Source organism: Lactuca virosa, chromosome 3, assembly GCF_052849685.1.
Source record: "Lactuca virosa cultivar CGN04683 chromosome 3, Lactuca_virosa_CGN04683_v6, whole genome shotgun sequence".
Lineage (NCBI taxonomy): Eukaryota > Viridiplantae > Streptophyta > Magnoliopsida > Asterales > Asteraceae > Lactuca > Lactuca virosa.
This window is the reverse complement of record NC_136428.1, coordinates 150,918,846-150,941,475: the sequence shown is the minus strand read 5'-3', so window position 1 is coordinate 150,941,475 and position 22,630 is coordinate 150,918,846. Positions and strand designations below refer to the sequence as shown.

The 22,630-nt window shown below is 33.7% G+C and overlaps 1 protein-coding gene across 1 annotated transcript; it reads left to right on the top strand.

Moving 5' to 3' along the window:
• Positions 1-4,163: 4,163 nt before the first annotated feature.
• Positions 4,164-6,853, top strand: LOC145164168 (ubiquitin domain-containing protein DSK2a-like). The gene is made up of 7 exons (XM_079082895.1): positions 4,164-4,524; positions 4,728-5,236; positions 5,340-5,423; positions 5,713-5,771; positions 5,955-5,983; positions 6,547-6,612; positions 6,708-6,853. Exons 1-7 carry the CDS (start codon positions 4,164-4,166, stop codon positions 6,851-6,853), a joined length of 1,254 nt encoding a protein of 417 aa, XP_078939021.1.
• Positions 6,854-22,630: the final 15,777 nt, after the last annotated feature.

The following is a 22,630-nucleotide window of genomic DNA, read 5'->3' as shown; positions in this document are numbered from 1 at the left end:
TCAGATTATTTATTATTCAGACTCTACCATAGGATGATTCTTTTGTGTGTGCATCCGGTTCAGATATTATGACTTCTTGAGTTTGGATTTGTGATATTTTGAAGTCAAAGATTATTGTGGCGATGTGACGTGGCACTTATTTTTGATCTTTTGATCAAAATTTTGGCATTGCTACACTATGTCTTTGGATTCATATTATTTATTATTCGGACTTCACTCTTGGATGCTTCACATTTTTGGCAGGTTATTCTTTTGAAGAAATTTGTTTGTATTATGATTCGAGAATTAGAGATGTTTTTCAGAAACACTTCAGAGTTTTAGAGACATTTCAGCATTTGATTCTCATTATGTTTTATTTTATTACCTCACTTGCTAGTCGGATTACTGTATTATAGCCTTTTATCACTTATTGTATCCCTCATCATTTGTGAGCATTTAGGGAGAGATTGTTGGTGCATGAAAATTCTCTACAAATAATGAGTGATAGTTAGGTTATTTATTTATTCCTTTTATCGTATTGTTGGTGTTTTCTCTCTCTTATATAAAGAGAGAGTTGGTCATTTTATTATTGTAAGAGTGCACAATGTAGTTTTCTAGAGAGAGAGAGAAAGTGGTGGGATCTTTCTCACCAAGGGAGAGTTTTCTCTCCCAACAATGTTCTTCATGTATTATTTTTATCTCTTTTCTAGTTTATGGAACTACTCATCTTTATGTTCTTCATTTTTATGTTCATTAAATCTCAAGATATTATTATTCCGCATCCACCGATTGTCAAAATGGGTTTCAACATTTATCAAGTCTAAGGATATCTCCTAACATTTAGGGTTTCAATTAATTATCTAATATAGGAAAAAAAATCGGATTTTGGCATATATGGAAATAGATAATTACCAATTAACAACCACATAATTCATATTAGGAAAGATAATCCGAAAATCTAGATCTGAGCTATGTCACACAGATGCATGTCACGTCGTGAGCATCAATTTTTTATTTTCTTTGTTCATTCAACAAATGTGCGATTAATGCAAGACACACCATAGCTCTGATACCACTGATGAGTTATGGATGTTACATCAACAATGCTCAAAGCGAAAAATACTTAACAATTAAGAATTTGGGCACATGCAACCTAAAGGAATCTATGTCTTTCACATAAAGGCAACATTCTTTGAATTAAACAAAATTACTATAACGCTAATGAAATCGAAATTCATAAGGGAAAGTTACATACCTTTTGATTTGTTGTAGCTAACAAATCAAACCAATCTTTCTTCAATAACTTTTGGAAGCATGCACCAGAAATCTCGTGCCTCTGATGGTTCACACCCAAACCCTAGCAACTAAAGAAACTTGAAGAGAAAGGAGAGGGATGTAGATTTCGGCTATACTCTTGAGGTATCAAGTCGCCGAAATATGGATGGGTTAAGACCCTATTTTTAGCTGCACTAGGAAACCCTAATTTAAATATAATACTATTATTTCAAATTAAGCAGTTATCTAATCTCCTAATTATCTTCAATATATATTCTAGAAACCGTAAAATACCTTTCCAAAACCGTCCGCCACCTTAGGAAGGTTCTGTAATCGCTTTTGTTCAACTATTGAATAATTACAACTTAGGTCCTTGCACTTTTAATTAATCAAATTATTCCCAAAATTAATTCTAATTAATTTTTGATTAATTCTAATTAATTTATGATTAATTCTTAATTAAATAATACTATTTATAATTAGTATATTATTTTCATAATATATTAATAAATCTTTTATTGCTATTTACTAATCATATAATAATTCAATAAATCAGTCTCGCTCTCTCTAAAAGTCATCCTATTCAATTAATAAGTTTGAGGGCAAACCAAAATGACTTCACTAACAGTTTAATTATATATCAATTTAATTATTGGCTTAGACACCTAATCCAACAAAATGTGCTATGTGTAAGTAAGTGATATATATAATGATAGAGTAATGTGTGTGTTCACTAATTGTTATGCTTACCCATTGTTATTTAATATTTTCAGGATCGTTAGGTACTAATAAAGGAAAGAGGCAGGCGTGACTGCATGCGACATTCTCTTGAAGATTTATAAAATTACTATATTATGTTTTAAACCTGGGATGTTTTTTGCTTCCACAATATTTTTAGAAATATTATTTTATAAAAGTATGGTTGAATGTTTTTGAAACTTTAATTATATTTTGAAAAAGGGTAATGATTGTTTTTGCTTGTGTTTTTATAAAAAGAATTGGGTCGTTACAAGTTGGTATCAGAGCATGGTATGAGGGATTTAGACATACACTTGTGTGTTTAAACTTAAACTAAGGCTCAAAGTTTTTCAAAAAGTTTCAAAATAAGAATTTGAAAACTCCAAAATTTTTAAAGTTAAAGTTTGAGAAAGAGAAAGAGAACGTGAAGCGTGTAGTCATCCAGAGTTCAAAGGGTAGTAAGCCACTTACTCACAATAAGTCTTTATGTAAAAGTGTTAAGATTTATGTAATGTTTATGCCTTATATGCTAGAATTGCATAGTAGGATCATTACGTGATTATGATGCTTATGTGTTTATCATGCTTACGTACTTATGATGTATATTTGCTTACGTGCCTTATATGTGCCTTATGTGAAGTATGTGCTTTAGTAATGCTAAGTTAGATCCTCATAGGCGACATGTATCTTGAAAGCAATGATTGTATACATCTAGGATCATATAGGTTTAGAGAACTAATTTGACCTTACTTCATGTTCCTTGTTTGGTTGTGGTCTTAGGGTAGAATCAACTTCTCAAAGGCCTATTTTGGTTTGAGGGTATGCATCGTCATGCATCCATGGTGTACGCTTGATTATAGGAGAAAACTTGAGATAACATAAAATGCTAGAGTAGGCATGTATCCTCATGATGAGTAAAAAATAATAATGTAGGATCCGATGGAATGACAATTGCGGAATTATGAAGTAATGCATAATCAAAAGACACGAATCAACGTTTAAGCACAAGATGTTACCAATTTGGTTAGCACCTTAGACATCTGAATCCAACACTATGATCATATAAACATCTTCGGTGATACTCAAAATTCAAATGATTGATAAAGGTGCTTAAAATACTGGATCTGTTCATTTTGATGTTGTAAGCATCTAAGGTGATTCTCTAATTCAAATTCTTGATATGATGCTTGAAAATAGAAAAAAATTAACTTATCTTTTTTATCTTGTAAGCATTTGGGATGATACTTAAGATTATAGATCATGAAAAAAACTCCTTAGGGAAGTTAAAATTGTTTTAGCTGATTTTGATCTTCTAAGCAACATAAGGATTACTCAAATTAAGTGTTTTGAAGTAGTGCTTAAAAGTGAAAAAAGATTTTATATGGAATGACACTAATTATATCTATTTTTTTGTGTTTTAATAGGAAAAATTAATGTTGAAGATATTAGAGTTCAACCTCTTATCTATTTTTGAAATGGTTTTTGAAAGCAAAGCAGAGAGAAAATTCGAGCAAATAATGTTTTTTTTGGTGTAACTATCTTATAAGAATACAAAATAATGGTTCAAGACATGGGAATGACATACAAACTACAATGATGATATGTTTGTGTTAGCAATTTTCACTTTGGGATATTTTCAAAGTACAATATCCTAATAAGAAAAAAACTAAATGTACATGGTAATGTTATCTGTGACGAATTTTCAAAATACTATGTTTCAATAAGATATATATTGAAAGTAGAATGTTATAATAAAAAGAAACGAAAGTACATTGCTATTTCTTGCATTCAAGAACCCACCTTGTAATCTAATCGATAAAATATATAACCAAATACAAGAAATAGTGATTTAATTATAGATTTTTTGAATCAATAAATAGCTAAAATAAGTTTAAAATTTAGGATAGCGGTGGACTCATAAAAATATTGAAAGTAGAATGTGTAATAGAAAGTTAGAAACTCTTTAACATTTTTTGCATACATTTTCGAACAATCTATTTGAGCTCTTTTTGTTAATGAGGTGGAATTTTATCCAAATTAAGAAGTCAAAATTTCTATATCGACTTTAACTTAAAAAAGTCAAAAACCAAAATAATTAAAAAAAAAAAGAGTTTTATTTACATTTTAGCGCCAATAACATTGCTATTTAGTTCAATACGTTTTGTCAGTTAATGCGAAAACAAACAGATCCTCTCATCATCCTCCTCAAGTTTTCAGAGCGCTCGATTTCAGTTTTTTTAGGTTTTCAAAGCATCGGAATCAGCAACTCCGTCAATTCAATGGAAGGCGGAGGCGAGGCAAATGACGGTGACGGTGCCATCACCGATGGATTAGAAGTCGACGGAAGTGACGATGTCACCATTAACATATGGTGTTCTGGAGGTATCAAGTTCGTCGTTCAGGTGAGCTTGGATTCGTCTGTCGAATCCTTCAAGTCTGTGATTGCAAAAAACTGTGATGTGCCTGCGGAACAGCAGCGTTTGGTCTATAAAGGCCGCCTTCTCAAAGACGATCGGACACTTCGGAGTTATGGTATTCTACTTTCTTCAAGTCCTTACTGGTTATATATCTACATGTCTATTCATTATGATTGAAATCTGAAATGATTAGGATGCTATGATAATAGCTCTTATCCGATCGTCGATCGATGTTATAATTGCGATTAAATTTGTTCAAATGCTTTGATTCGTTGTAATTGGGACTATAGTTGAACATTTTCTGTTTGGGATTCATAGATTTGGAGGCAGAGCAAACTGTTCACTTGGTTCGTCGTCTTCCACCTGCTACAGTTGATTTGAGTGAATTTACAGAGTATCAACAAATACAGCAACCAGAATTTCAGAATCTCATCCGCATTGGTCAAAGTATGCTGGAACTGCTAAGCACTCATCCAGAAGCTCTACGCAACGTGTTAATGAATAGTCCTCGATTTCGTGAACTTATGAAAAGGAAACCGGCTTATGCCCGCATATTCAGTGATCCTGTTATCTTCGGTGCAATGGCTGAGTTTTTAGTCATCCGTGAATTGGCAGCCAGAGTTCCTGGTGGTGGTGGTACTCCAAGGCATCCTGCTGTGACTGATAGGTCTGCGCCACCTGTTGGCTTAGGTGGACTTGCGATTCCAGGTCTGGAACAATTATTTCATTTACCCTCAGATCCCATTGCAAGGAATCAGATTATGCAAAATCCGACTATCTCGCAGTTGACTCAGGATTTCCTTTCAAACCCACAGAATATGAATATGGTTTTTGCTTCTTTTTTCATCATCTTTTAGATTTATTTTCTTGTTGGGCTGTAGCTGCTAACATGTTTCATTCACTAATTGGATACCTGCTACAATTTCACAGCTACTCAATCCCCGATTCGGAGAGATAATGCAAACCCCTGTCCTCACTAGTCAAAGTCAACTGACTTCACCAGAGACCATGCAGGTAAGTTAGCTAATGCTATGTAACATTTGACTCAATTGTTATGTATCTAGTTTTAGTATGTGTCTTTGATCATACTCAAGAAATTGAAATCATGGTAGATAAAACCCAAACTTCACCCTTTTAAATTATAACTTCCTCATTTAGTGCCAAATACTCAGTTTGCACCTTAATATCCACCTAGGACAGATATAAAGGAATAAATAAGAAGATAAATACTTATGGTATTTCATGTTGTATTATTTTTATTCTTTTCTTGATGATGCTGTAATAAATAGTGTTGGTATTCCAGAAAAGAATGGCATTGCATCAATCTCCTTCATACCTACTTGGTGAGCAACAAAGCACCAGGTAAATTAGTTGAAACTGTTGTTTGTTCAAAAATATCTTGATGCCAGATTGTGAATTGTATGCCCCTTATATATCTACATAGTTTTAAATTAATAAAGATTTTATTATATATGATAATTAATAACTTTGGGCTTTAAGTTTTACATAGTTAATAACTTATGAAGTTTGGATTTTTGTATGCAGGGGTGAAAGTCAAACGAGTGGAGACACAGGTATTTCTTTTTCCAATAATGTATGTCATCATTAAACCAAGGGTTTAGTGCTTCAAGTTGATAAATGATAATGAAGCATTATTTTTCGAGATTATAGATTTATATACACATATGGACTTTTTAAGATTACCCTCTTAGCCATGAATGTTTAAAACATGATAAATTCTCAACACACCCCTAGTGGTTTCCCTGCCTACATGGCATCCACATAGGCAAAATCTGATCCAAATGGATGCCACGTAGGCAGGGTAAAGGGATTAATCAAGCCAAAATCGTATGTTTTTGGTCTAATTTAGCATTTTTGAATTTTCATGGCTAAAAGGGTAAATCTCAAAAAGTTGTATGCAAATCAAATTTCAAGTATATATATAGCATACATATATAATTTTTTAGCAACATTATTTTAGATATGAAATCATATAGAACCAAAATACACATGAGAACCAATAACTCAATCTTGGCCTTGGATTAAAAACCTTTTAGCAACATTCTTTTCGACCAGTGAGCATGCTGATGTGGCGTCCACATGGGACTGAGTGAACATATTTTTTGAATTGAAACAGGAACTCAATCTCAGCCCTTGATGGACACTTTTAATGGAGAGAAGAAGTGTATGCTAGTGAACAATGGTAACCACTTTTTTCACTATATTATATTATATCAAGTATAAACAATAAACCTCTTTAATTATCTGACGTGGCACTTGTAAATGTTGCTGACTCAGCAGTGGGCCCAGAAGAAGTGTATGCTAGTGAACTTGCACAACTACAAGCAATGGGTTTTCACGATACCAATCAGAATCTAGAAGCTTTGACAGCCACCAAAGGTAACATTCTTGCTGCTGTTGACCGCCTACGTGGCGGTCAATAGAAACTTCCGAGCCATGTATGTACCCTGAAACCATCTTGCATATATTGTGTGGACTTGTTCTTTGTTTCTTGAAGCTTTTTGCCTCATTACATGGTTTTTGAATTGGATCTGATTTTATACTACTTGACATTAGGGTGTTGTGGATGTGTTAGAAAGTTTGGCTATTGCAATTTGGTTTCACAATCTTAAGATTGATTGTGGTTTTGAGTTCTTGATTTCGGTTTATGACATATATATTCCCCATGTGCACCATTAGTCATTACCAAAGATCCTTAAACTCAATATTTTTGTATACCCTATTTATTTGGTCTCAACATGGGAGTAAATTTAACCTAATAAGTTGACATGAACATATACAGTACCAAAATGGAGTTTAGGTCTTTAGGAAAAAAGTGTTTAGATTAGCTTATTAGGTGCCAAATACAATATGTTGATAATTGGTTTCCAGTATTTGTTAATCTACTTATATATGTAAAATGATCAAAAAAGACATAGGTAAAATGATAAATTGGTATGTGTATCGTTAGTTTATAGAAAAGAAAAACATCACTATCCATATGGTTTATTGGGGTTAAAAAATGAAAAAAATGACAAATTAGTTTTCACATAGAATGAACACTTATAAATAAGTTAGAAAGAAACACTTTCAAATGAACACTTTTCATACTTAGGGGGTGTTTAGAATCACTTTTTGAACTCTAAAGTGCTTTTGGACAAAAGTGTTTATTGACTTATGGTGATGATAAAATGAGTTTTTAAAAAATATAAAGTATTAACTTTTGTGGTGAAAAAAAGTAATAAGTCAATAAATTACAAGATCTCTCAAACATAACTCCCCAAGAATCTTGGAGTGGACTTAAAATCTTATTTTGGAAACAATTAAGGTTAAAAAACTAAAAGGAATTTCAAAAAGTCAACTTTTATATGTTATTCAAATCTCCCTTTATTTATTTATTTATTTATTTATTTTTTAAATAATAAAAAAGTCATTTTGAAAAATGTTTTTAAGATTGCCAAATATTTTTTTTACTTACTGACTTTTCAAAGTTGAGGATTTTTGGAAACAATTAAAATGTTGAGGTGTTTTTTTTGAGAAAAACTAAAAAAATTGGTGACAAAAGTCAATAAGTTTATAAGTTAAAAAGTATTTGACTTAAAATCTTATTTTGAAGCAATTATGGTAAAAGGTTAAAAAGAATTTCAAAAAGTAAACTTTTATATTTTTTCAAATCTTGTTTTTTAAAACTTTTTAAAACTAATAGAAAAATCATTTTAAAAAGTGCTTTTGAGATTATCAAACAATTTTATTTATTTATTGAATTTTCAAAAAACCAATAAACAAAAAAAAAAAAAACCCTCAATGCTGCTTATTAACGGTACGAAGCCAGTAAGCCATAATAAGCTAACCATACCTTAAATAAGAAACCCCAAACACCCCTTAAATGGAAGTTAGGGATGTTGATATCAACTTACACATGTCTTCGGACTTGTATTTTTCATTGTGCTATGTTTTATGAATTGGCAAATTACAATAAAGTTTCATAATGTAACTTGTAAACCCTTGTGCTATGTTTTATGAATTGGCAAATTACAATAAAGTTTCATAATGTAACTTGTATGGTTTACATTTTCTGGTTTTATGTCGAATGTTGAATTAGTTGTTGTTATTATTATTATTATTATTATTGGGGGGGGGGGGGGGTTGGGAGGAGAGGGTTATTGACATAAAAGTCTATAAGTTTTTCAAGTTTTGTCGTTTTGTTCCTGTTACGATTTAGGTGTGTTAATGCCTAATATTTGGTAAAATTTATTCGATTTTGCACTTCAGACATATTTGATTTTCTACAACATGTCACCCTTACCTATAGTAGGTTACCACCACCATAAGTTTCCATGCTGCCACTACTAGAAGCAACCACCTCCCTTTGGTCGTTACCTACCTGCGTCACCCGCTCCGCCGTCGAACCACAATAAATCGTTGTCATTTTTGAATCAACACACACCGTCTGAACTGCCTTCCTGCGCAATCAAACCCCACCAAACACCACTATCTTCCGACCATCGGAGGTACCTATGCCACTCTCCTCCCTCCTCCAAAAAAATCTCCCTTATCTCACTCCCCCCCCCCCCAAATGGAAAACCCTTTCGATTGCATCACCAAAAGCAACCACTACAATCCCCTTTATTTATCCTTCCCTTACAGTTACACGAACACAACAGAGGAGGGCAGCGCAAACACTACAACCATCTGAAAATCAAAACACACACACACACACACACACACCAGGGGCAACACCTAGAGGTGGTAGGAGCAACAAGGATAAATAAGGTTTATGAAGAAGATGATGTTGGCGGTGGCGGCAGCTGGACGCGGTGACGTCTAAGGTTAACAATAGTAGTTGAAGGTGGGATTTTCGATTTTCTGACGAAGGGAGGAAGGTGGCATAGGTAGCTGTGACAACCCGTAATTTCTATTATGTACAACCATTCACTTCAATAGAAGTCAGAACTGTTTCTGCTAACTTTCAAGCTTTCTGGAGTCGGTTTGAGTGTTTTAAAGTTAGTACTTCAAGTGATATCAGGAGAGAGGATGACCTAGGGTTTATTGTGCATCAATAAAGTCCCAAAACTCCAAGAGTTTGGAGTTTACGGCCTAAACAAGGTTTTACGGCCGTAAACCCTAAGGGGGTATAAATATGACACTTAGTCATTTTTACCACTTTTTCACCATTTTCAAGTCTAGAACTCAAATCCTCTCAAGTATCATCCGATTTTCCTTCTTGATCTTCAACTTTGTAAGTGTTTCTTGCCCTAATTAGTTGATATCTTACTTAATCTAGTGATATTACATGATTCCATCTGTGAAATCATTCCATTTGTGTAGATCTTCAAGTGTTCTTAGTTTCACCAAGAACACCAAGAACACACACTAGTGTTCTTGGACTTTTAACACCCTTTCAAGCTTATCTATTGTAAGTACTCTTACCCTAGTATGTTATAAGACTTGTTACACTTCTTAATCAACTAGAAAACATAAAGGAACACAAGATCAAAGGTGTTTACGGTCCAACATGTTCTTGGACCGTAAACCCTAATGAAGGGGCCATTGTGTGCCCTAGTCCCTTACCAAGCCATGGATGCTAGTCTAGATCCCATCCTTGATGTGCTTAGGACTTTAAACATCAAAAAGACCATGAACCATATAGGTTTACGGCCGTAAACACATGGAGAAATGGTCCATGGGCCGTAAACTCCATAAAGGGGTGAAATGTTGCCCTAATCACTTCCAAAGACTTAGACTTGAAGTAGGAATGCTTCTTATGACCTTTAAGGCTTCAAAACACAAAATGGTAGAAGTACCATGAGTTTACGGCCGTAAACTCATGGGTTTACGACCGTAAACTCCAAGGGAGTTGGTCCCAAAACCGTAAACTCATAAAGAGTTTACCCTTGGACCCTAAACTCAAATACAAGGTCCTACAACCCTTAGATGCAATCCTTAGCACTTATAGCACTTAAATCAAGTGTTTTACATGTCTTAGGGTGTCTTAACTTGGATAATTAGCTGTCAAATGACTAATTGGATACATATATGTGTTATTATATGTTAACTAGGATCCTTGTGTGTTCTCAAGTCTTCACTTGGCACTTAGCATCCTATACCATCCGTTCATCCAAACCACTCACTACAGGTGAGTTCATACCCCTTAATCAATCATTTTAAATGATTTTAAATGCTTTCATGGGGGGGGGGGGATACAAGTAGAAAACAGGAAGTTATAGAATCAATCACATGTGATTTATAACTGTGTTTTCAACCAACTGATTTCACATACTTCAAAATGTGTTAAATACAATGGTTTTCAGTTATTTTATACTTTGTTATCAAATAAACTACTTTTGAATCATTTTATAAACTGACATCAAGTCATTATTATTTATTGTTCAAAACTCTTAAATGTATTACAAAATCTCTATCAACTTATTGTTAAAAACCATATCTATACACTTATGTTTCATGTATATATGTATAGATATGAGAGCTTTCATTCTTTATTCAGTTCCAACACTCTTGAGTAGCAAGGGTGTATAAACCTACTTGGACATTCAATCTACATTCCAGTAAACTATAATAGGTATAGTTTAGGAGATACAAATTACTATTCCTAGTACAAGGAATCACACAAGAGTCAGTTCATTCATGAGTCTATACAAATATACTAAATACGATATGAAGAGATACTATTACATGTTATATAGAGAGAAATACTATATACTATACAGAGAGAGATACTATATATACTATACGGGACTGACCATCCTACACCTGACTACTAGCTACAGCGGGACCTGTTCATCGACGGATGTTCTCGGTTGTACTGTTCGGCGAGTTTCCACGCCGTGATTATCCTAAGGCAAAAGGATACGATTTCAATGATTATATAATTTTCCCTATTACTTTTATTTTGTGACACATTCACATAAACGATGAGGTAGACTATATTTTTATAATAATAGTTGTACAAGGGAAAAACCTTCATTGATACAGAAATGCAAACTTTCAAAGCATTCGGGTCTTGGTAGAAGACTACCTTTTATACTAGTAGGAAATATGGGATTTTCTAGGGTTTTCACACTTATACTAAATGTTTCATTAAACATTTACAAGTCTTTCATAACAGCTTTACAAATCAATGACACTAAAATACTTATGAATTCACCAGCTTTATGCTGATCTACGCTTTCAAAATAACTTGTATTCTCAGGTCACCATTAGACAGGTACGATGACCAGGTTTTGAGAAGACGGAGCACAGACAAGACTCGTCTTTTATTTTGATTACGTATTTTGGTGTCTTATTACTATGAAAGAACACTCATGTATTAAAACTTTACTTTTAATGCAATGGATGATGTTGTTGCTTGTTTACTACTTTGCACTGTTATGATACTTTACATGACGTCCTCCACCCCTGAACGTTTCCGCCGTTCTTGGTTTTGGGGTGTGACAGATTGGTATCAGAGCTTTGTTTATAGTGAATTGAGTATATCAACCCATAAAAGATATACTGACTATAAATACAATGGGATTAAAATACTCTGACCAAGAGTTTATACTTTTAAATAATAAAATATTTAACTAAGTATACATGCCTGCATTCATACTAAAATCAGTGTCACAATGACAAACAAAAGTATTACGATTGTTGAATATCACAAGTGAGCTCGGGGATGTATAGTCAGTCCTGGGAGTGGCATAGCCTGATCAACTATGCTGGTCCGAGGAGTGATTAGCATATGCCCAACAATGGTTGTGATATGTCAACAAGTCTAAAAACTTACCAACACTACCATAATGAAATACTATAGGAGTATTTGGTGTTACTATAATTACTTATCTGCGAACTAAAAAGGTCTTTATCAATAGGTCAATAGTTGATAAGTGGATACACTAAGGTTATATGTAACAAGGACGTCATAGACTTAGAATCTGTGAATCTTTGCTTTACTTCTTGTTCCTTGTTTGGTTGTGGGCTTAGAGTTGGGGTCACTTATTCGAAGGTCTATCCTGTCCTGAGTACATATAACTGGTATGCACTAAACAAGTACTGAAGTAACTTGTTGAAAAATGTTTTTATATGTGATCATCACTGAAATAAGACGAATTGGTTTTAAATTATCTAACAAATATTATCAGTTATTTCAGGTTGCGTGGATTCGTGCTTAATTATGAAATAGAAAAATATGCAAAAGACGAAATACGCAAAGACGGAAAAATAGACGCAATATTTGGTCGTTTGAAGACAAAACAAATCAAGACTAAAATTGTCAAGAATTTAAAAACCTCAAGGGTCACAAATGGAAATTCAATTCACAATTGGATATATATATATATATATATATATATATATATATATACACGAACACATGTATATATATATATATATATATATATATATATATATATATATATATATATATATATATATTATATAAATATATATGTATATATATTATATTGTATATATATGTATGTATATTGTATATATTGATATATATATATATATATATATATATATATATATATATATATATATATATATATATATATATATATATATATATATATATATATATATATATATATTGGAAAGAAATCTTCACAAAAGCAAAAGTACCAAACATCATGTGTGCTTCCAACCTTTACAATCAATCACTTCATTACTTTTCCTTAAACAAACAAGAGTTGCTTGATTCCTTTACATATATATAGATGCATGTTTACATGAGTTTTTGTGTGTGTTTTGTGTTTCCTTGTAATATATCTCCTATTACTCTCTCATCTCCAGAAGAATAAACACATAGCCAACCTCAAAATACTCTCCAAACACCCTCCAAATACCCTCCTTAAACCTCCTCCAAAAACCCTTTCAAATCACCACAACCATCATCACCTTGCTGATTTTCTACTTTAGAATTTGCAAGTTAAGAAAAAATTCACCGAGCACAACTCAACAAGATAATACAGGAGAGATTTGCACCGCAAATTATTCAGGACCTTACCTACATCCAGGAATTTTCCTCGATTTTTTTGACCACTGCAAACCCCAGAGAGACGCGAGAGAGAATTGGCTATCCAGAGAGATTTACTACGAAAATCTATATTTGTAACCACCCAAAGCTCTTTCAACATCACCCTCTTTGTTACCTTATACCACCAAAACTACAACCTTATTACACCTTCTACCACCCTCCAAATACCCACTTCAACCTCATCAAATCACCTTAAAAAACCCCATACCCACATACAAAAAACATTACCCGTGTATTTTGTATCGTTTTGTAAACAATTCATTGTTACATAAAAAAAACTTATTGTTACTTACCGAATTGAACTTTGAACAAATAGAGACACAGTCTATTAAGATCCAGTCCAATTCTAAACCAGTTCAGTCAATTTATTGACGAACCGACTTTATATATATTTATATATTTATATATTTTATTACAGCTTTACGTCATTTAAATACTGTCATTTATTTCATTTATAGCTTTCAGTCATTTATAGCTTTCCAGTTTATATTTATTCCGCACTTCTTATTTTTTTTCCGCATCTTATCTCCTTAAATATATATATCTGTCACCCAGTAACCGGTATCCGAGCCTTTATTCGTGGTAATCTGATCGTATATTTTCAACAATTGGTATCAGAGCTTGTGTGATTTACCTTGAAATTTTTGTCGAAAACTTTTGGTTAGCGTTTATAAACCTTCCATAAGCTTTTCTTTAAAAATTTCATTTTAATATCACTTGTTCAAAATCCTTTCAAAAACAAAAATTTTATTATGTCTTCTGCTAATTATTCCAACATGAACTCTGTTTCTATTGCTAACAGCTTGGGATCTGGTTCACGGGCACCCATACTTATTCCCGAAGAGTATAATTCATGGGTTGGCCGTATGAATCTTCATCTCAACTCCATAAATGAAAATGTCTGGAATTGTGTAGAAGGAACATATATTACTCCAGAAGACATGGCTACTCTTGTTACAAATCAAGCAACTCTTGCTGAAACCGAAAAAAGACTGCAACTCCAAGCCAAAAAGGAACTTGTGTCTGGAATTCCCCACAGTATTCTAAGTCAAATGGATGACATAATACTGTTGACTGCAAATCAAATCTGGGAAAATTTAAAAAATCGTTTTTGTGGAAATCAAAGAATTATTGGAAACAAAAGAACATCCGTTTTAAATGAATTCGATAATTTCAAGATGCTTTCATCAGAAACCATCCATGATGCTCATGATAGGTTCAATTTTATCATGGTAAAAATGAACAATTTGGGCATCAAAAAGACACAACACGAGATAAATCTCAAGTTTCTAAACAATCTTTACGAAAGCTGGAAGATGGTTAAACTCATCATTCAGGGAAATCCAGCCATTCATACTGAAACTTTATACAATTTGTATGGAGAACTTCAATCGTATGAATCCTCGATTGACCCACCAACCACTACAGCTTTTGGAGGACCACTTGCTCTCGTTTCCACATCTTCTCAAAACCAAACACCTTTTAATGAACATAACTTCAATCATTTTAATCAGACATCTTTTCAAAACCAACCCTTTTTGAACAATTCTTTTGATCAATCTGATTTAAATGATGAAACAGACTACCAACAACTGTGTGCTTTGGTAGCAAACACAAACCTCCAAAGATTTATTCCAAATCACGGTCAATCGAATTTTAAACCAAATTTTCAAAACCGACCATCATTTGGACAAAATAATTCTGGATTTCGACCAAGACCTCAACCTGTTCAAAACAACTCAGGTTTTCAACCAAGACCTTCTTTTGGACAAAATTTTCAAAGACCTTCCTTCCAAAACAATTCAAACCAAGGTTTTCAAAACCAGGGATTTCAAAACAATCCCAACTCAAGTCATCATAACAATAACCAAAACAACAGTTTTCAAAACGAAAACAGAGGATTCCAAAATCAAGGTTACACTAATCAAAACAATGGCTTTCAAAACAACCAAAATTTTGGATTCCAACAGAACCCTTCCCAATCTTCCCAACAAATCCAAACTCAAGCTCCTGAAAGACTTCCGATTAAAAGTCAAAAGGATGACAGTGATGAAGAATTGATCATTTGTCACAACTGCAAAGGAACTAATCACTATGCCAGAGAATGTCGAGCCAAAAACAAAACCAAAGTCAAAGACTCAGCATACTACGCTCAAAAAGCCGATGAATTAAAGAAACAGGAAAATCAAGATAAGCAAAGAGCATTGATGGCAATCCATGAACCAAACGTGGAATACTAGCCAACTTCTGAAGACGAAGCTGACAATGAACCAACACAATCAAACTTCTGTTTCGTAGTTGGTGTTCATAGACCTTCAAGAGCTCCAAACGTCATAGAACAGGTATGGTCTATGATCTCTGAACTTGGTCTTTCGAAATCAATTTTTGAGTCCCATATAACCAAGATTGAGAAAAGTCTAGAAGCTGATCTCAAAAAATATCATGACACAATGATCAATTCCGATATCTGCAAATCTGAGTTACAAACCTTGCAACTCAAATTTGGAGAATCAACAAGGATAAAGAACAAATTGGAAAGAGACGTTGAAAGAAAATCAGAAGATTATAATCACGTCTTGGAACAATTAAATCAAACCCTAATTCAGAAAAAGGATTTGGAACTAATAAGTCAGTCAGTCATTTCTTCTGAAACAAAAGATGTTTTAGAAAAGGAAATCCTTCAGTTGAAACAAAACTTTCAAGAATCAACTGAAAAATACAAAACTTTAAATGAAAAACTGACTGATTCTTTAAAACAAATCAACTTTCTTGAATCTGAAAACAAAAGATTGATGTGGAATATGGATTCTATCAAAGTTGCTAGAAAACTAAGTGATGATGTTTTCACCAAAGCAAACACCTTAGGAACTGGCAAAATTGATACGAATTACAGACCAGGAATTGGAAGAGAATCCTTTGAAATTGAACTAGCTAAACAGGAAAACATGACAAATTGTGAAAACTCTGAATCCACTCTACCAGATCTTTTCACATCTGTTAATGAGGAAGATTCAGATGACGAAACAATTATTAACTGTAGCCCAGATGATACTGCTTTCACTGTTTCCAAAAAGTCTATAAAAAGAGTTGTAAAATCTGAAACAGACTCTGCTAGTTCTTCAACTCACCAAATCAAACATACCAATGAAACCACCAAAACCCCACTTAACAAACCAAAAGTTTTTGAAAACAAACCAAAGAAACCAGTTCAACCTTACCTCATACCTCAAAAACAGGTTTCCAAACAAAAACCAAAACCTTTTCAAAAACCTTTTGAAAACCACTTTCAAGAGATCACCTTTAACCATTCAAGGAACTTTAAAAAACGACCAAATCAGAAAGTTCCAAACCATCATCTTCAAAAAGCTTTTCATAACCGCCAATCACATCCCAGATATGAAGAGAACCTTTCAAACAAATCTTCACATCTAGGATATCGTTCACCAAATCACAGATTTTATAAACCCACATGTTTTCAAAAACAAATCACATTTTGGGAAAACTTGATAAATAAAATCAAACCTCAACCATTCCATCCTAATAAACCAAACTCTTATAGAAACGTGAAGTCAAATGCTATAAGAAATTCCTTAAGCAAAACACCCAAAATAACAATAACTAACAAACCAGGACCCATTCAGATTTGGGTACCTAAACCTTCTGTCTAATTGTAGGTATCTAATGCTGGAGAACCCAAGGATGATACATGGTATATTGATAGTGGCTGCTCCAAGCATATGACATGAAACCGAAACTACCTTCGTGACTTCAAACCCACCCAAACCAATCAAGACGTTACCTTCGGCAACAACATGACGGCAAAAATCAAGGGTTATGGAAACATAACAAATGGTAACTTCACCATAAAGAAAGTTGCCTATGTCGATGACCTGAAACACAACCTCATCAGTGTTTCTCAACTGTGTGATAACAATCTTGAAGTCCTATTCACCAAACAAAGAAGCTTGATCATGGACGCCAAAACCAAAGAAATCATTGTTGATTCTTACCGTGCCGGAAATATGTATCCACTTGACATGGATTTTATCTATGGTAAACCCGATATATGTCTGCTATCAAAAGCCCCAGCAGATATCAGTTGGTTATGGCACCGCCGCCTTTCCCATCTAAACTTTGGGTACATCAACAAACTGATCGGCGATGATCTTGTTAGAGGACTGCCACTTCTGAAGCTTGATAATGAAACTCTGTGTGCCGCATGTGAAAAAGGAAAACTTTCCAAATCAACTCACAAAAGCATCTCAGAATCTAGTGTATCCGAACCACTAGAATTGTTGCACATAGACCTTTGTGGCCCTGCCAAAACCCAAACCATACAAGGGAAGAAGTATATTCTTGTTGTCGTTGATGGTTTCTCGCGCTTTACTTGGGTCTTTTTCTTAAGACTAAAATCAGAAGCACCTGAAGAGATGATCAACTTCATCAAACAAATCGAACTGAAGCTCAAACGACCTGTTCGAAGAATCCGAAGTGATAATGGTTTAGAGTTCAAAAACAAGACTCTAGATTCATTTCTCAAAGACAAAGGAATTGAACATAACTTCTCAGCCCCATACACTCCACAACAGAACGGAGTTGTCGAAAGAAGGAACAGAACTCTATGTGAAGCTGCAAGATCAATGCTTATCTTCGCTGATCTGCCACAATACTTCTGGGCAGAAGCAATAGCCACAGCTTGCTACACTCAAAATCGTTCCTTAATCCATAAACATCTTCATAAAACACTATATGAAGTCATTAACAACCGAAAACCAAACATCAAATTTTTCCATATTTTTGGTTGTAGATGCTTCATAAAGAACAATAAAGACCACCTCTCAAAATTTGAATCAAGGTCGGACGAAGGAATTTTCCTTGGTTACTCATTTTCTTCAGCTGCTTATCGAGTACTGAACAAACGTACCAGAGTAATTGAAGAAAGTACCGATGTTCATTTCGATGAATTTTATGTCAGGAAATTGGATCGTGAACATTTTGGTTCAAAAATGATCGATAATATTTTTCAAAATCCAATTCAACAAACACCTTCTCCTGACAGAGATATTGAAATCGATCTTGATTTACTTTTTGAACAACCCAAAACCGCTTACAATTCTGAACTTCTAACTACTTCTATTGATTCTACAGGAACGACCACTGAAGGAACTCCACAAACAAACCGAAATGATGCAGATCAATTCGAGGGGGAACCACCTACACATACTTCTTCATTCGAACAAACACCAAATCCTCCTTTAAATACCCCATCCCCAAATATCCAAAACAATCCCGATGCATCATTTATGAGGAAACCTTCAAACCTATTCCAAGATGAAACTCCCGGAGAAGAACAATGGGATACTGAAATTCCAATTATTATAGCGGAAGAGAATCGCTTAATAAAATGGACCAGAAACCACCCAACTGACCAAATCATCGGAGATCCAAACTCAGGCATCCAAACTAGAGCCGCAACTTCTAATGATTGTTTATTTGGAGCCTTCTTATCCATGACTGAACCCAAAACCATACATTCTGCTCTTAAAGATCCAGACTGGGTAAAAGCTATGCAAGAAGAGCTAGAAGAATTTGAAAGAAATGACGTATGGAATCTTGTCCCTACCCCACCCGATGTTTCTGTTATAGGTTCAAGATGGGTATTCAGAAACAAAACTGACGATCAAGGAATAATTTGTCGAAACAAGGCACGTCTCGTAGTCAAAGGATATTCACAACAAGAAGGAATCGACTACGATGAAACATATGCTCTAGTTGCCAGAATTGAAGCAATTCGCATCTTTCTTGCATATGCTGCACATAAGAACTTCAAAGTATTCCAAATGGATGTTAAATGTGCATTCCTATATGGAGAGTTAGATCGCGATGTATACATCCAACAACCACCAGGTTTCGAAGATCCCAAATTTCCTGATCACAGCTTCAAATTGCAGAAAGCTGTCTATGGCTTGAAACAAGCACCCCGAGCCTGGTATGCCACATTGACAACCTTTCTCGAAGAATCAGGTTTTAAAAGAGGCTCAATCGATCAAACCCTCTTTCGTAAAATCTATAATAAACATCTTTGAATCGTACAAATATATGTTGATGACATTATTTTCGGTTCTACTGATGAATCTTTGAGTATTAAGTTTGCAGATCTAATGAAGAGCAAATTTGAAATGAGCATGATTGGGGAGATGACTACTTTTCTCGGACTTCAAATCAAACAGTCAACTGATGGCATTTTCATCAACCAAGAGAATTATGTCAAAAACCTACTCACTCGCTTTTCAATGGACAAATCCAATACCGCAAAAACCCCAATGGCTTTTGGATACAAAATCGATGCAGACTTAAATGGCAAACCTGTTGATCAGAAAAGATATCGTGGAATGATCGGATCACTCTTATACCTCACTGCCAGTAGACCTGACATCATGTTTTCTACATGTGTCTGTGCCAGATACCAAGCAAATCCTATGGAATCCCATGTAGTCGCTGTGAAACGCATCTTCAAATACCTAAAAGGCACTCCCAAACTTGGCCTTTGGTATCTAGCTAAATCCGATTTTCAGCTGAACGCTTTCACCGACTCAGACTATGGAGGATGCAAGTTAGATAGAAAGAGTACATCTGGTAGATGTCAATTCCTAGGAGGTAGAATAGTGAGTTGGACTTCAAAGAAACAGACTTGTGTATCCACATCAACAGCAGAAGCTGAATACGTAGCTGCCGCCAGCTGTTGTTCGCAAGTCATATGGATGCAAACTCAACTGCGAGACTATGGCTTCAAAATTTCACAAATTCCCATATTTTGTGACTCAACCAGTGCAATTGCCATTTCTCACAATCCCGTTCACCATTCCATGACAAAGCACATCGACATTCGATATCATTTCATCAAAGACAACATTCAAAAGGGTCATATCGAATTGCACTTCATCAACACCGAAGATCAAATTGCCGATGTCTTCACTAAGGCTCTCGATGAAACAAAGTTTCAATACTTCCTAGGCCGTCTAGGAATGTTAAATCCAGATAACATCTATCCTTAAACATTTACTTTTTGTTTGTACAAAAGTGTGTTTACTTTCATTCAAAAGGAAAATTCAAAAACAATTGAAAATTGCTTTCCTTTCAAAAATACCAAAAACATTCAGATAACCAATATTTCCAAAAACATTCAGAAAAACAAATCATCAAAAAAAAAATTAATAAAAGACTTGCCATAATAAGCTTTTATAGAACCTTGTGATTAATCTTCTCTTGACTTAATTTTCAGATGCTTATGCTCGATGAAGATTTTAAGTCATATTGATTCTCAATTGGAGTGAAGGTTCAAATATCCTACTTTTCATAATGTATATAACTTTATTTCCTTCGATTTTATTTCATTATTGACGATTTTAAACAATCAAGGGACATAAGGTTAGGAGGTTCAGATGAAAACAAAAACCCATGTGAGAATTTGTGCCTCGTCGATCTAAATCATTGTGGAAATCATTTCTTGTGAGCTTAGGTGTGTCACTATTGCTTATAAGGTATACCCAATTATACCTTGTCACGGTCTTATTTTTGCTTAGATATCAAAATGACCAGGGACGATACATTCATTTCTTACATACTAGACAAACTGTCTTTTATGCCACCTATCCCTACCTAGATAAAAGCCAACAAAAAATGAAGACTTGCGATCCCATGATCCATCAAGCAAACAACGACATATCCTTACAAGAAAACCAAAGGAAAAACAAATATCTATCAACATCCAATCCTCAAAGACAAATCAACAAGAAAACAAATGGATTCAATAAAGATATACCAAACAAAACAAAAGAAATATATTCTATATTTGGTATTTTCAAACAAACTTTCAACCAAATGGTTATTTCAAAACAAAAATCATAAAATCCCGCGATTTGTTTTAACCATTTTTCACAAAAGAAGATATCTCAATCACTCAAGTCAAATACTCTTAAAAAGGTCTCAAATATAGCAAATTCTCAATGCTAAAACAAAATATCTTTTTACAATAAATCGATATTAATCAACAAACAGGATATTATCAAAGAAGAAGTTGCAACAACAATGGATTTCCCGGGATACTGTAGCCTTCATCACTGAAGAATCTTAGTTGCAAACTGCACTATGAAAAATGCTAAACCCCTCTACATGTATTTCCCGACGGAGAGAGAGTGAACTTTAATGGCATGAATGAAGAAACTCGCTGAGTAATGTTGAAACCAGTCTTATGTGATTGATTATCTAATAATGAGACTAAGTGACTTTACAGGAAAAGCATAGATGAACACCTCCAATATGAGTGTGAGTCGTCAGAGAGAGATATCACTCATTTTTAGTGATCATTAACTTGTTCTGCTGCCAGAACAACCAAACACCCAAGTGAAGTGTGAGCTATACCTATGAGCGTTCATCTGAATCGACCTGTTAGACCACTTGTCGTCATTAATAATGCTATAAAATCTAAGGAAATTTCTTTAGATACATATATGACTACCCTTTGATAACCGAACCCGAGACTTTGATTCGGAAACAAATTTCTGAAAATCTTTTACATAAGATATGTTAAACCAAGTCACAAACTTTCAAAACGATTACAATGGTTTTATATATATCTTCTCATTGACAAAACTTTTATCCCAAATCTTCAAGATTAAAACTGTTAATGTGATTATATCTATCCTTATTTCATCAATGATCACATAGGGGGAAATTGTTGAAAAATGTTTTTATATGTGATCATCACTGAAATAAGACGAATTGGTTTTATATTATCTAACAAATATTATCAGTTATTTCAGGTTGTGTGGATTCGTGCTTAATTATGAAATAGAAAAATATGCAAAAGACGAAATACGCAAAGACGGAAAAATAGACGCAATATTTGGTCGTTTGAAGACAAAACAAATCAAGACTAAAATTGTCAAGAATTTAAAAACCTCAAGGGTCAAAAATGGAAATTCAATTCAGTATATATAAGTACACTTATATATATATATATATATATATATATATATATATATATATATATATATTATATTGTATATATATGTATGTATATTGTATATATTGTATATATATATATATATATATATATATATATATATATATATATATATATATATGAATCATGCATATATATATATATATATATTGGAAAGAA